The sequence below is a fragment of the Urocitellus parryii genome, chromosome 15 (assembly GCF_045843805.1).
Source record: "Urocitellus parryii isolate mUroPar1 chromosome 15, mUroPar1.hap1, whole genome shotgun sequence".
In the NCBI taxonomy this organism is placed as follows: domain Eukaryota; kingdom Metazoa; phylum Chordata; class Mammalia; order Rodentia; family Sciuridae; genus Urocitellus; species Urocitellus parryii.
The window spans coordinates 49,549,643-49,562,680 of record NC_135545.1 but is presented as its reverse complement, the minus strand read 5'-3'; the positions used below and the strand labels follow the sequence as shown (position 1 = coordinate 49,562,680).

General features: G+C 38.1%; 1 protein-coding gene across 6 annotated transcripts in view; it reads right to left on the bottom strand.

Annotated features, from left to right (window-relative positions):
* Nucleotides 1-1,285: 1,285 nt before the first annotated feature.
* Cntnap4 (contactin associated protein family member 4) overlaps nucleotides 1,286-13,038 on the bottom strand; it is a 237,479-nt gene continuing 225,726 nt past the window's right edge. For 5 of the 6 annotated variants that reach the window (XM_026409135.2, XM_026409141.2, XM_026409140.2 and 2 more), the window contains 3 exons: nucleotides 6,131-6,349; nucleotides 5,736-5,807; nucleotides 1,286-1,479 (listed from right to left, as the gene is read on the bottom strand). In XM_026409135.2, the coding sequence (XP_026264920.1) occupies nucleotides 1,286-1,479; nucleotides 5,736-5,807; nucleotides 6,131-6,349 (485 nt within the window). The remainder of the gene's footprint in view (nucleotides 1,480-5,735; nucleotides 5,808-6,130; nucleotides 6,350-13,038) is intronic. The other variant, XM_026409139.2, reaches the window with a different exon arrangement.

The following is a 13,038-nucleotide window of genomic DNA, read 5'->3' as shown; positions in this document are numbered from 1 at the left end:
GTTATATGGATTCTTGTTGAGAAATTAACTGTCACCCTGGATAAGAAGTGACTATATAATGACAGTTAAGCGTTGATCATTCAACACACTCTCCCTGCTTATAGCGAACATTCTTTTATTAGTCTACTGATTGCGCAGAAAAGGGGGCACAGTCACAGCTCAAATGGCAGAAACTGTGTACAGGAAGTCAGCACACAGCAAAATTTATGCTTGAAGGGTTGTATGTGTTAGAAAGGAGAATGTAGCACTAGGCTTCGATTTCTCTTTTCTCTAATAATATTTCATGGAATATAGTCATGGAAGATCAAAGAAACACTGGTGATAAACTTTAGAAAAACACAAAGATAAACGTACAAAAAAAAACGGATATAAGGTTTGGGGAAAATATTCTCAGTAGTATATTTCCTTCGAGGTATTACAGTTGTAATTAAAAAATACTTTTTTGCTGTGTTAATAATTTTTTTATATCAACAAGTTTCATTGAAAACAGTTTACATTCTTTGGGAGATCGGAATTTATCGGGGTCTTAACTACTGTCACCATTAAACAATGACAACAAATTAAATCGAAAATTTCTAAAGGTAACACACCACATTCTGACAACCACTGTTCTTTGAGTCTTTTTACATATGAATTGTATGTTCAGCGTTAAAGTCTGACACTCAAAACTGAATGTATTCAAAATCATTGCCTCAAATAGAAAAAGAGCCATATGGACAAGCAAAGAACAATAAAACATTTTTCAGGACTATCGATGTATTGAATGTAACACAGAGAAAGGCAAAGGGGCTTTATATACTTTTGGCCACTGCAGATGCAAACACCAGCCAAAGAGGATCTTAGAAGCATTTCCAGGTCTAGGAACAACACCACAGGGAGACGAAAGCAAACGCAGCATGTTCTCAAATAAAGCAAGGTCATCACAGTCCGATTTTCTTTGTAATCTCTAATGAAACTTATGTATTACATAGTTAAGGAGACCAGGGCTACAGTTTCACATTGAAAAACCGTAGTCATGAAGCAAGATAAGCTTGTTTTAGATCATATCAGAACGTTTGAAAATTAACAGCAAGATCTAGGTCCTCGCTACATAGGATGATGGCTACGAGAAGCTTGTCGCTGGAGGAGGTCCCCTGGAGCCATCCAGAGCCTGGACATGGCAAGAGGGTAGTGCTGCAGATCCATCGCCTGTACATTCAGTGTAAGAACAGTTCTTGTCCATGGAGAGCCCCTGGCTATTGGAACAGACCGTCCTAATTATCATGAGATGGCAGCTGCCCATCAATCAGAAGAAGTACTCTTTCTGATTTTCATTGACTGCATTTTGTATGTTAAGTTCGCTTTTCAAAACGGCCTCAGCACTCTCTACGTTCTCTGACCTTTTTGCCTCGTTTCTTTTGTATAACCTTTTCTGCTGATAAATGCGAATGGCTATAGCAGTGATGCAAAGCAAGATAAAGATCACAACCGCTATCAAACCTAGAAAGAGAGGAGAAGAGAAACATAAAGTCACAATTTTTGTCAGGAAAGGAACTGGGTTGATGTCATTGCTTAATAAGTCCTCAGAAAAATTATTTGCTGCTTAAATCAAGCTTCTATTTATATAAATTGGAAATAAGAAAACTTCGGGTATTTCTGATTCCAGCAGTATCACAATATATTGAGTTTACTTCTGAGTTCTGCCAACCTTGTGGGTTCACCTCCATTTCCGAATGCACATCATCTTGGATTCACTTAGTGCATTCGTATTTAACACAAAGTGTAACCTAGATAACTCTTATACCATGTAGCCACTTCCTACGGACAGGTTTTAATTGTTCTAAAATTACAAAATAATAGTAAGTAGAAAAAGAGTCTAAAGTTTTCATAATTAAATGTGTAAGGATGAAGTTATACTGTTGAATAACAGGAGTAGATTATGTATATGAATAATCCTAATAAACACAAATTTGAATATAAGGATACATTTCAATCACTTCCATTGAAGGAATATTGTTTTGAAACTTCTTGTTCTAAGCAAAAAAATTAAGCACTATGATTTTTCACTTATGCTTGTAGTTATCAACCTGGCTTTGCATTAGGTCTGTAGTCCTCAGAGATAAGTCTTGTAATCTTCTGTAGTCCTATGAACCCTGAGGTGGCAGGGGGAGTCCTTAATATACTTAGGGGGAGGGACCCAAAAGGTAAAAAGGCAATCTTAGGATTATTCTGAGATGCCATTTTCACAGTGCTGAAATTTCCACTGATGGTATAAAATGAAACTAGATGGAATCCCTGGTACTTAGTGCAAATGAAGGCATGGATACTCAAGCATAATAATAGTCATTGAATGTATTATGTAGAAGATCTCACGCTGCCAATCAAAAGCCAGATATGTATAAGGATGCTTTAGGTGAAGCAGTAAATGCTGCTCAGTGTACTGAATCTCATCCCTTGACTACAAGTCTTTTTAACATTTTGTGTGTTGAAATGGGAAATCTATACAATGCTCTCCAGGGGTACTCTGAGGATAACGGGCTGTCTCCAGGAAAACACCACACCACGTGGAGGCCTGAGTTGTGATCCGAACAAGCCTCTCTGTGCTGCATGTAACACCACTTTTATTTAAAGAATAACCAACAGGCAAACTCTGGTTGTTCAGGTATGGATAACTGGTGGAAATTTTCTCCCAAATGAAGTTGATCTGTCACTTCCAGAAAGACAAACTCACAGTATACATTGCTAATGATAAAATTCACACTTACAATTAAAAAAATAAATAAAACAGAATTTAGAAAACTCATCCATCACCATGAGTTTCATAGTTCCTTCATATCTAAAGGCTTTTATGATGAGATCAGTGGAGGTATCAACTAATGCAGGTTTTCAGATAAAAATAAGTATATGAAAATAGCAATGCCTATCGAATCTCAAATTGCAAAATTAAGATTCCATTCTAATATAAAGTAGATGTATACTATGCAACTGTAATAGATTCAAGTCAGAGATGCAAAGGTTCTTATCAGTCACAATAGACTCCAAAGCAGATTATTTACTAACCAGATTCTCTATGGTAGATCACAATATTGGCAAGCCAATTTTTGGCTAGGTCAACCTCACCTGAGAAAGGTTGCAATTAGTATAATACCAATGGGATAACAGACTTAGGTACATGAAATCTAAAGAGCTTGCTAATGGGTATGACTACTTTTGCTATTACTAATTATATTAGTAAAGAATAATTTTAATCAAAATATCCATTTGTTATTCATAGTTTATGTCTCAGGAAAACAGTGGAGTTGTTACAAATCTGTCTGTGTCTGATTTAAAAGCCTCTGACTTAAGGAGGGAGATTTGAATAATTTCAATGGAATGTGTTACAGAAAGCAGCCCACTACAATTATAGAGTAAATGTCACTATTACATTGGCCCAGATGGGGCATCCAGCCAGTCAAATCAGGGATGATTTTTGAAATGTTTTATCTCCTTTAATCTGGAGTAAGTTTTATGTCTGTCTTACTGTGCCCAAGAAAAACCTTGATCTCACCTGTTATACTAAATGAAATAAAAAAAATAACAATTAAACAAAATATTCTGTATAAAATTCAGCCAACTGCTGTGTTCTATGATGTTGCATCCAAAGATCTGTATGGGACTGTTTTCATGAGGAATCGTAGCTTCCTGTCTGTCTAAACCTTGTCTATCCACATCTAGGTAGCCTGGCCAAACACCCCACAGCATCTGGGTTACTACCTTAGATGTCTTATTCTCCCATCTTTTACTTATACTCACCTTTGTTTTTTTGTTTGTTTGTTAAATGAAGAGAAGGATCATGTAGGATGTAGAACACAGGGGAATTAGCCAGTTTAGAAAATGCTTAAGTGGATAACTGTAGTTACATAGTGATTGCAATTTATGATAATAGACAATGGGCAAAAATTGTACAGCAATGGTACAGATGGAATAACACCCTGGAGGAGGATACACTGTGATTTAACAGATAAATTACACATGGTCCAGATGAGGCCTTTGAGCTTAGATGGCCACTACCAGCTGCTCTATTTCTGTAGCTCAGTCCCTGTCCCTGCAAAGTTGAGAGCTGGTTTCATGGACTCTGGAGAACCCTCGAAGGACAACCCTTCTATAATATCTCTCTCTGCCATATGCATATGAGCTAAGTGAGAATTTCACAGGTAAAATGTAATTTATTTTTGCTGTTGGATGACAGTACAATGAATTATAGCACATTTCCTCCTTAACTCTATAATTCTTGTAAATGACCTTTGCCCAAAGCAACAATAATAGTCTAAAGATTGAGCACTTGTTCTAACATTGGCTTGACTCTACCGTGCCCTAGACTTATTTCGGTCATAGTATCTATAGTTACCTATATCTATACTAAATAAATGCATGGAAAGAGTGGTATCATGAGACTGAGATAATTTGCTTGGTGAGGAATCCTATTTTTAAATGTTAGCACATGATAAATCCTATAGCTTTAAGTGAGTTTTTTATTGTAATATATACTACTCTCAGACATACTATTATAACTATTAACTACAAATTATTCTAACTACTACTCAAAAATTTTGGGGGGCTTTTCATATGATCAAATGGGAGTTCTACTCTATGTATCTTTAATTTATACATCATTAAGTTTAGAAAGAGAAAAAGTAATAGAAGTAGCAATGGTCAGAAATACTTGACCAGTATTTTTGCTTCTAAATACAATCCTAACTACTATAAGAAAACTCAAGTCTAGATAGCTAGAGGTGTAAAAATAGATCCAAGTGGATTAAGTATTAGTAAAGCCCAGTGAGTTGCTAAAACATAAGAATAATCACATCATGTGGCTATGCAATAGCATATTTACTTCTGTATGTCCATATCACATTCAGACTGCGGAGAAAAGCTAAACTACTTAACATTTCAATAATCTGATTAATAATATTCTTAAGAGCATTAATCAAGAAGAAAAAAGGTTTATTTTTGGAGTTGGTTCTGAATAAATTATATCTCAGAGAATATGCTGTCACTTTACCAGGGAGATATACTTTAAGAGTTTTTCTGCTAATTCTCTAATTTAAAATTACTAATCACTTCTAGTCCATCAAGCTAGTATGTGATTAAAATGCAACTGGGTGTAATCTTCATCAATAGGAGCGTCTCCATCATGCAAACAGCCCTTCTATCAAGCATGAAGGCAACACTAGATATGTGCTTCTAATGTTGGTTTTCCTACTTTCTACATGAACCTTGGTGGAAACAGTGATATATCTAAAAACCCAAAGAAAAAAGATACTCTCAGATATATTCAGAATCCCGGAGGGCTTACAGTTGGCCATTTTCAAGCTCAATAACATTCATTATTACCATTTTGCAACTGCTCTTTGAGTGTGATGCTTCAGTGAAATTGTCAATTATTTATACTGAAAGTTTCCAAGGAAGCCAAGTGTTTAGGAAGATTCTAAAAGACAATCCAACACAAACAGTGCCCATCCCATTGCCTTCCTGACATCCTTAGTGATGGGTGTAGGTTATTCCTAGAGAGGGTCTACATAAGTAATGACAGTAAAAACCAAGGAAGGGGCTGGGTTGTGGCCCAGTGGTAGAGTGCTTGCCTAGCATGCACGAAGCACTAGGTTTGATCCTCAGCACCGCATAAATGTAGAATAAAGATATTGTGTCCACCTAAAACTAAAAAATAAATATTAAAAAAAAGAACCAAGGAAGAGCTCATGCACATGTCCCATTACCTCCAATTACTGCAGAGTCACTTTTGATTGCATTAGTGAGGGGTTCTCTGTCATCCTTTGTTCCAGAATGATCTGCAGTTAAAGCACAAAAAAAGGACCAGGGGTCATATTGCTAAGTCAAAGAAACAAAGTTTGAAAATTTCCGTTCATGTGTTAAACTAGGCCAGAATGCTAGAGAGGACTGTGGCATCCATGTGAATTTTTAATTTAAACAATGTCAACTGCAACAAATAAGAATATACAAAAGAAATGTGACAGAGAACTGAACATTAAACAAAAAAAAGCCCTTTCTAGAAACCCGTCTTGAAAATATAGCAAAACAACAAAATCAGAAGTTTTCAAAACCCATGGACAAGCTGGGCTTGTGACTGGGTAGTGGGAAAGTCTTAATTCACCTGCAAAGGAATGCGTCCTTTCCCTTGATGTGGCGTCAGTGCCAGCGGGGGCCACACAGCTGGACTCGGTCACATGCCCTGTAATGGTGACAGGGGCCGGGTGGCTGGGGTGCAGAGCAGCCTTCAGAGGGGCCACATGGCTGAGCTGCACTGCAGAGAGGCAGCCCATGAAGCCCTGGGCACCAGCCAGTGCCGTCTCCTGGTCCACATCACTGTGTTCTGTAATGCCAAAGATACACTGGGATATTAACAATAATGAAAAGTGAAAATGGGCAATGACACAGAAAATGAATATTCTGGGTGTTTAATGAAATAGCATTAAATATACAGCTACCAAAATTTCTTTGTCCTCTATCTTTAATAAAAGAATTAGGTCTGTTAAGTCTTTCTACAACTACTGTGGAGATTTCCTAGGTTAATAAAAACCATTTGTGAGTCCGGCTAATTGAGAATGATCCAGCAAATTCTCTGGAAATGATTAAAGGCTCCCTAAGAAGAAGAGGTCAGGTTATGAACTAATGAGAGGTCATAATATTTCAAATTTAAAAACAGATCATTAAAATGTATTTATGAGAGGGCTTGCAGTCAGTGCCGAGAGGTGTCCTGGATTTAGAAATGACTTCTCTTCAGCTTTCGAGATTTAACCCATGGTAATAACAGAGCTAGTGAGAACGCTGGCCCTGGGAGTACCCTTACCAGCTGCTCCGCCTGCCAATGTGGTCCGGTTGGATACTTGCTGATCCCACCCAGACATGCCAGGGGACTGGTACTATTATGTAGTAGGGCCATCCTCCAAAGTGACGGGGATGTCTCCTTAATTAGGTGCAGCCCTGAAAACATTCATACCTCATTGTGCTTTATGTTTTAATGAAAGCCTGTTACTCAGAAATACATTTGTGCCCTCCACAGATAACACCTCCTCCCACATTAAAGAAAGCATTGGACTGCTCTAGAACAGAGATTGGCTTAAATGCCAGAATATTAATTCATAATTTGACAGCTAAGAATATGTCAAAACCAGTTGTTTTGCAAGCATAAAATCTAGACAAAGGGAATTTATTGCAGACTTTACAAAATTATAATATTATCAGACTACCATGTATTCATCCATCCAAAAAGATCACAAAACAGCAGGTTTACTCTCCCTTACCCTGCACATATGTGGACACAGTCAAAATTCACATTTTGTCTTTCTTTAAAAAATAATAATACAATAGATATTAAGTATTTATTAGGTACATATTATGTGCTGGGCACTGTTCTAAGGGATTTGCTATTATGTTATTATTTCAATTTTATAGTAGCCACATGAGTATTTTATTCTGATCATACAGATGTGACACTTGGATCCAGAATGTTAACAATTTGCCTGTGGTTCTATAGTCACTGGCACTAGGTGCTGGACTCCAGGACTGTTGGGCACCAAACAATAGATTTTTTGGTTTATGATACACTTTATGGTTGCAATATTAATTCCTTCTCTGAGCTTGTATCTTCCACAGTGTCTATCTTCATTTTGTTTTGGGTTTCTTTTTGGCTTGATGCTAGGTTTTTGTTTTGTTTTGTTTTGTTTTGTTGTTGTTGTTGTTTTCTGGTACTAGGGATTGAACATAGGGGCACTTAACCACTGAGCCACATCCCCAACACTTTCTTATATTTTATTTAGAGACAGGGTCTTATTGAGTTGCTTAGGGCCTCACTAATTTGCTGAGACTAGTTTCCAACTCACAATCCTCCTGCCTCAACCCCCCAAGCCTCTGGGATTGATGATAGTTTTTAAGTGACCCTGGGGAACTTAACTCAGACTGAACCTATCTTTTCTTATTATATCAAGGTTTTTGAAGAAAAACCATTTTTTATTCACATCTTATATCTAATGACAAAAATACTGATGGAATGTTTGGTATTGTGAGAGTCATTCTCTGTAAAAAAGGAAACTTAAGATTAGAGCAATTGCATCTCTTTCCTGTGGGGGCTTTAATCATTTCCAGAGAGTTTGCCTTATCCTTCTTAATTAGGCATACTGAAAAATGTGTGGTCATTAACCTGGGAAATCTCAACACCAGTTGTAGAAAGGCTTCATGTATCTGGCTCTTGTAACAGAGACAGAAGAAGTAGTGATATATGTATTGCTGTTGCATGAACAGACTCAGAACACAGGTATTCAGGCCCCGGTGTTCTAGTTCTGGGGGCCATGTCTGACACCCCTACCTGCAACCACTACAGCTTTCCTATCTCCCTAAATAAGGATAACCCTGAGGGAATGTTACTCTGCCCACCCCCCCCCCCCCCACACACACACACACGACTGGGAGCTTTTGAAGCATGTGATTGGCCCTCGATATGCAGCATCTGTGCTGTTTAATAGGGACACCGTGTAGATAGAACCAAAGATATAATAGTCCACCATCACAGAAGCTGCTCATTTGATTGGGTACTCAGTTCACCTTCTGTACGTGTGGGTTCCACATCCACAGATTTGACCAGCCTCAGATCAAAAATATTTGTTTAAAAAACAGTGTCTGTATTAAACCAGCACAGGCCATTATTGTGCATTATTCCCCAAACAATATAGTATAATGAATGTCTACATAGCATTTACACTGTGTTAGGTACCATAAGTAACAGAGAGATGATTTCAAGTACATGGGCGACGTACATAGGTCAAATGCAAACACTATGCCACTGTCTACCAAGGCAACCAAGTATCTGTGGATCCTGATGTCCTCAGGGTCCTGAAACCAACACCCCATCAACGTGAGAGAACAACTGCACATTCAAACTTACATATATTCTAGAGAATGACAGCATTCTTGTTTGGGGAGATTTTTTTTAAAAAACTTAATGAAAAATTTTAAAAAAAAGAAATATAATAGTAACATAATCAGTATAGCATTTTTCCCATTTCTTCTACAAGGTGCAAATGTTGAATAACATTTCTAGAGGCTTTTAAAATAATCTTACCTTTTGAGCTGAAAGAAAATGGAAGAGTCAAAATTCATATCCCTTAAAAAATCTGGCATGAGGCATATTTTGAAACATCATATTTACAAACCAAATGCACCTTCCCCACTTAGAAATTATCATGCAAAAACCTAAACCTTTAAAACTTGAAACTTAAAATTTAAAACTTGACAGTGAGCTAGTGTTTACTATTTTCAGACCTAAAGACAGGAAACAAATTCCCTGCAATTCAGGTGTCTTGCATTTTAGGAGAGAGGACAGATAATAAGCATAGAAACAGAAACGCAATGAGAATTTCCAAGAGCGATAATACTGTGAAGAAAATAAACTGGCCCAAGTGATGGAGGGAACCTGGAACAGGAAATTATCTTGATGGATTAGGTTATTTTTCAGTGTGTTTATTTTAGGGATGACTCTTTTCACAGTCCTATTTACCTGGTCCTCTATGGATATTACTACCATACCTTCTGTCTCTATTCTTTCTTTTTCAAAATTTGTAAGATTCCTCGTGATTTTGTCATGTTTATTGGATGGTTCCTAGGTGAGTGTTTGTTCTCCCTGTTCTGCAGAGAACATGGTGAGCTCCTTCACTCTGTACCCACAGTTTTTATTGAGCCTAGCACATTTCATAGACTATGCAAGCAACAATTGTTTTCTCTCCCCTTTTGATCTTTCTAGAGTGACATTTGTTTACATGAAGTCTCCTTTGTACATTTGTACTTTATTTCCCATCCTGATTTCTATCATTTAGGGCTTCTTTTTGTGTGGGTCAAATGCTTTTTACTTATAGATCATAAACATCATTCTTTCCAGTTGAATGTTTTAGTTTGGGGGGAAATCATATTTTTTTTTTTTAGTTCCTCTGGTTCTTTCTGTTGCTTTGCTACAATTTTCTTCACTTGCTCTTACTACATTCCATTCATGCTGGTGTGGTCTCCTAGAACAGCTCTACTCTGATATGGATTCTTTCTGGTTGCTTTGCTTTTTCCTCCTCTTTTATTGATGCTCAATTTGTTTAAGTACAGAGTTTTGTTCTAAATTTACTTGCTGGTGCTCAGTAACTTCCTGCATTATTTGGCTGAAACATAGTGTATTAGGCTTCTCTAGAGGAACAGAATCAACAGGAAGTACAATTATAAAAAGGGGATTTTTTAGGTTGGCTTATGCGACCAGAAGCTGGATGGTCCACAGTGGCTGTCTGCAGGCTGGAGAGCTGAAAGAGCCAGTAGCTGCCCCATCCAAGAGGCTGCAGCCCCAGAACAAGAGGGATCAAGGTGCTACCCTAGTCCAAGACTGAAGGTTTCTGGAGAATCACTGAAAGAGTCCACTTTGGAAGAGTGAAATAGCATGAGTCCAATATCCTCAGATGATCCCAGCAGCAATCAAGAACTCATTCAAGAAGAATTCAGCTAGTATCTGCTGCTTCTTCCTTGCTCTTCCAACTTTTATTCCATCCAAGCCCTCATGCTATTGGATGGTGCTGCCCATGCGTAGGGAGGGTCTCCATTTCAATTGGCTATCCCACCTGCCAATCATTCCTAAGTATACCCTCATTGACACACCTATAAGCCTCTTAATCATGGGCTTCTCTTAATCCAATCAGGTTGACAATTCAAATTGACCATTACACACAGAGAACAATGTAGCGGCCTGTGGCCCTGGAACTGCAATGCAGTGGCTTCAGAGCACCTTGGAGTCTTTTCTCCTCACCCAACACTGGAATGGGAAGGACCTGACCCAAATCTCAGCTCATCCTCAGCTCTGTGGGAAACTGAGAAAACTGGCAAATCCGTGTTTTCTGATGCTGATCTTTTACCAAGGGACCCAGGGGTCTCTGTAAAGCAAGCATTCCCCAGGACCCACACAAGTCAAATTCTTTCCCTGAGACTTCTCTAGGCTGGTCCCCAGACACTCCAACCCGGAAAGTAGGGAGACCCAGGACAGCTGTCTCACCGGCACTCTCTAGATTCATCCTTCCTGTTGGGCTGGAGACCATGACTCCTGGTGTTGAGGCCATCAGTGGGTGGAAATAGTACTGACAGTGGAGGAAAACTGCAAGGGACTTAGCCACTATCTTCCCAGAACTGAATCCAACAAAATAAATCGCTATACCCCTAAGTGGCTCAAAAGCAAGGCTGACCCCAGAAATATAGAGCATCGGGGCTGGGGTTGTGGCTCAGTGGTAGACCGCTTGCCTAGCATGCACAAAGCACTGGGTTCGATCCTCAGCACCACATAAATGTAAAATAAAGATATGTGTCCACCTAAAACTTAAGAATAAATAAAAATAATTTTAAAAAAAGAAATATAGAGCATCATCTATCTGCTTTGATCATTATGCTAACAAAGCCAATAAGCAAAAATATACATCTTTCCTGTTATCTGATTCCTGAAATGCCAACACTGTGAATAGGGCTAGAAAAGAGAAGGTAGAGGAAGGAATTAGAGATAAATGTTTCTCTCCAGCAATCCTGATAAGACCACTGTGTTTTGGATGTTTCTGGTTATAAACTTCTTAACTGACTTAGATTCTTGGATGGTCCTGCCTATTGAAAAATAAGCCTCAATTGTCTAGGCCAACAAAGGAAATGATTTCCATTTGTGTAAAAAGGAAAACTTTTAGCAAAAGGTCCACATGAAAAATGGAGTACCAAGAAATTAGAGTTTGATGGAGTGCCTTTCTATCACAGAGCAAGAACTGTATCTGGAAAGATATGACAGTAAATGTAAGAACAATTACAAGCAGTGCTTTATAAAATTTCTAGGGACTCCCATGACCAAAAAAAAATTAAATATAAAAACTCTGAAAACAAATATAAGTCATTGAAAATGTCAAACCTATGAAAAGGGACCATCTTTAAAACGAATCTCAATATCTTGAATCCATAAAGATAAAGATAAGGAAGACTTTCCAGAAAATGGTGCAATGAATCAAAGGAAGATCCAGGGCTAGAACCAAGCTGTGCTCTATTTCCTTGTATACAATTACACCAAGACTCCACAAGAAAAGAGTTAGTGGGAAAATAAAATGGCAAAGCATGCAACAAATGCTATGCGGATAATGGAGAAGTTCATCATAAAAAGATATTTATTCGCCTGCCAAACGCACTGCTCTGTGATATGAACTTGAAAACCTAATTAATACACAAGTTATTTACAGGTAGCTATCTCACTCTCACCTGAACTTCTCTTTTGCTCTCAGCACAATCTGTCTCATCTTAAGTATCATTTGACAAGATATGTGCCCAATCACAGTGACCTTAAGAAATCTAATTAAACTTTTTTATAGACCCCCTTGGCTTTGAAGCCGGTTGTTCTTAAAATATCCTTGAGATTGAAGAGTGTTCCTAAAGCTCTCCTGGGGAGAAGGAGGAGACGCTCTCTTCCCTCAGACCACACACTTTATTTACATCTGGCCTAAATCGCCACTGAGTGCATTTCCTGGCTCTGCAAGCTCTGAAGAGATAAATGATCCCAATGGGTCATCGCTTCTGAGTATACCACAGCTACTGCTCAGAACCAGCGAGAACAGTCCTGGGGCTTTTAGAAAACTCTTCTCACATAAAAATCAACCCCTGAACAAAACTCAGAACTTAATTTTAACAATCATTTCAGATACAAAAGGCAAGTGTAACACAGCCCGTTAATTATGGTTAATTATGGAGGACTATCCACCCCATTGGTTTGATGAGACCTGGTTTTCCCCATTGCCACTGTCAAACACCAACAAGCTACTGTGTTTGTGCACGACTGTAAATTGGACATAAAAAGTAACAAACAGCAACTTGGAACTTTGCTCAGCCTTTTTAATAGTCATTTTTACAATGGGTTAAATGATATCGTTATTTCAAACATGGGCACATTTTCCCATAAGAGGTTTTATGCAACTTTAAGATTATGTAATTATCTTGACTGGGATTTTTTTTTTCATGTGGTAGAACTGT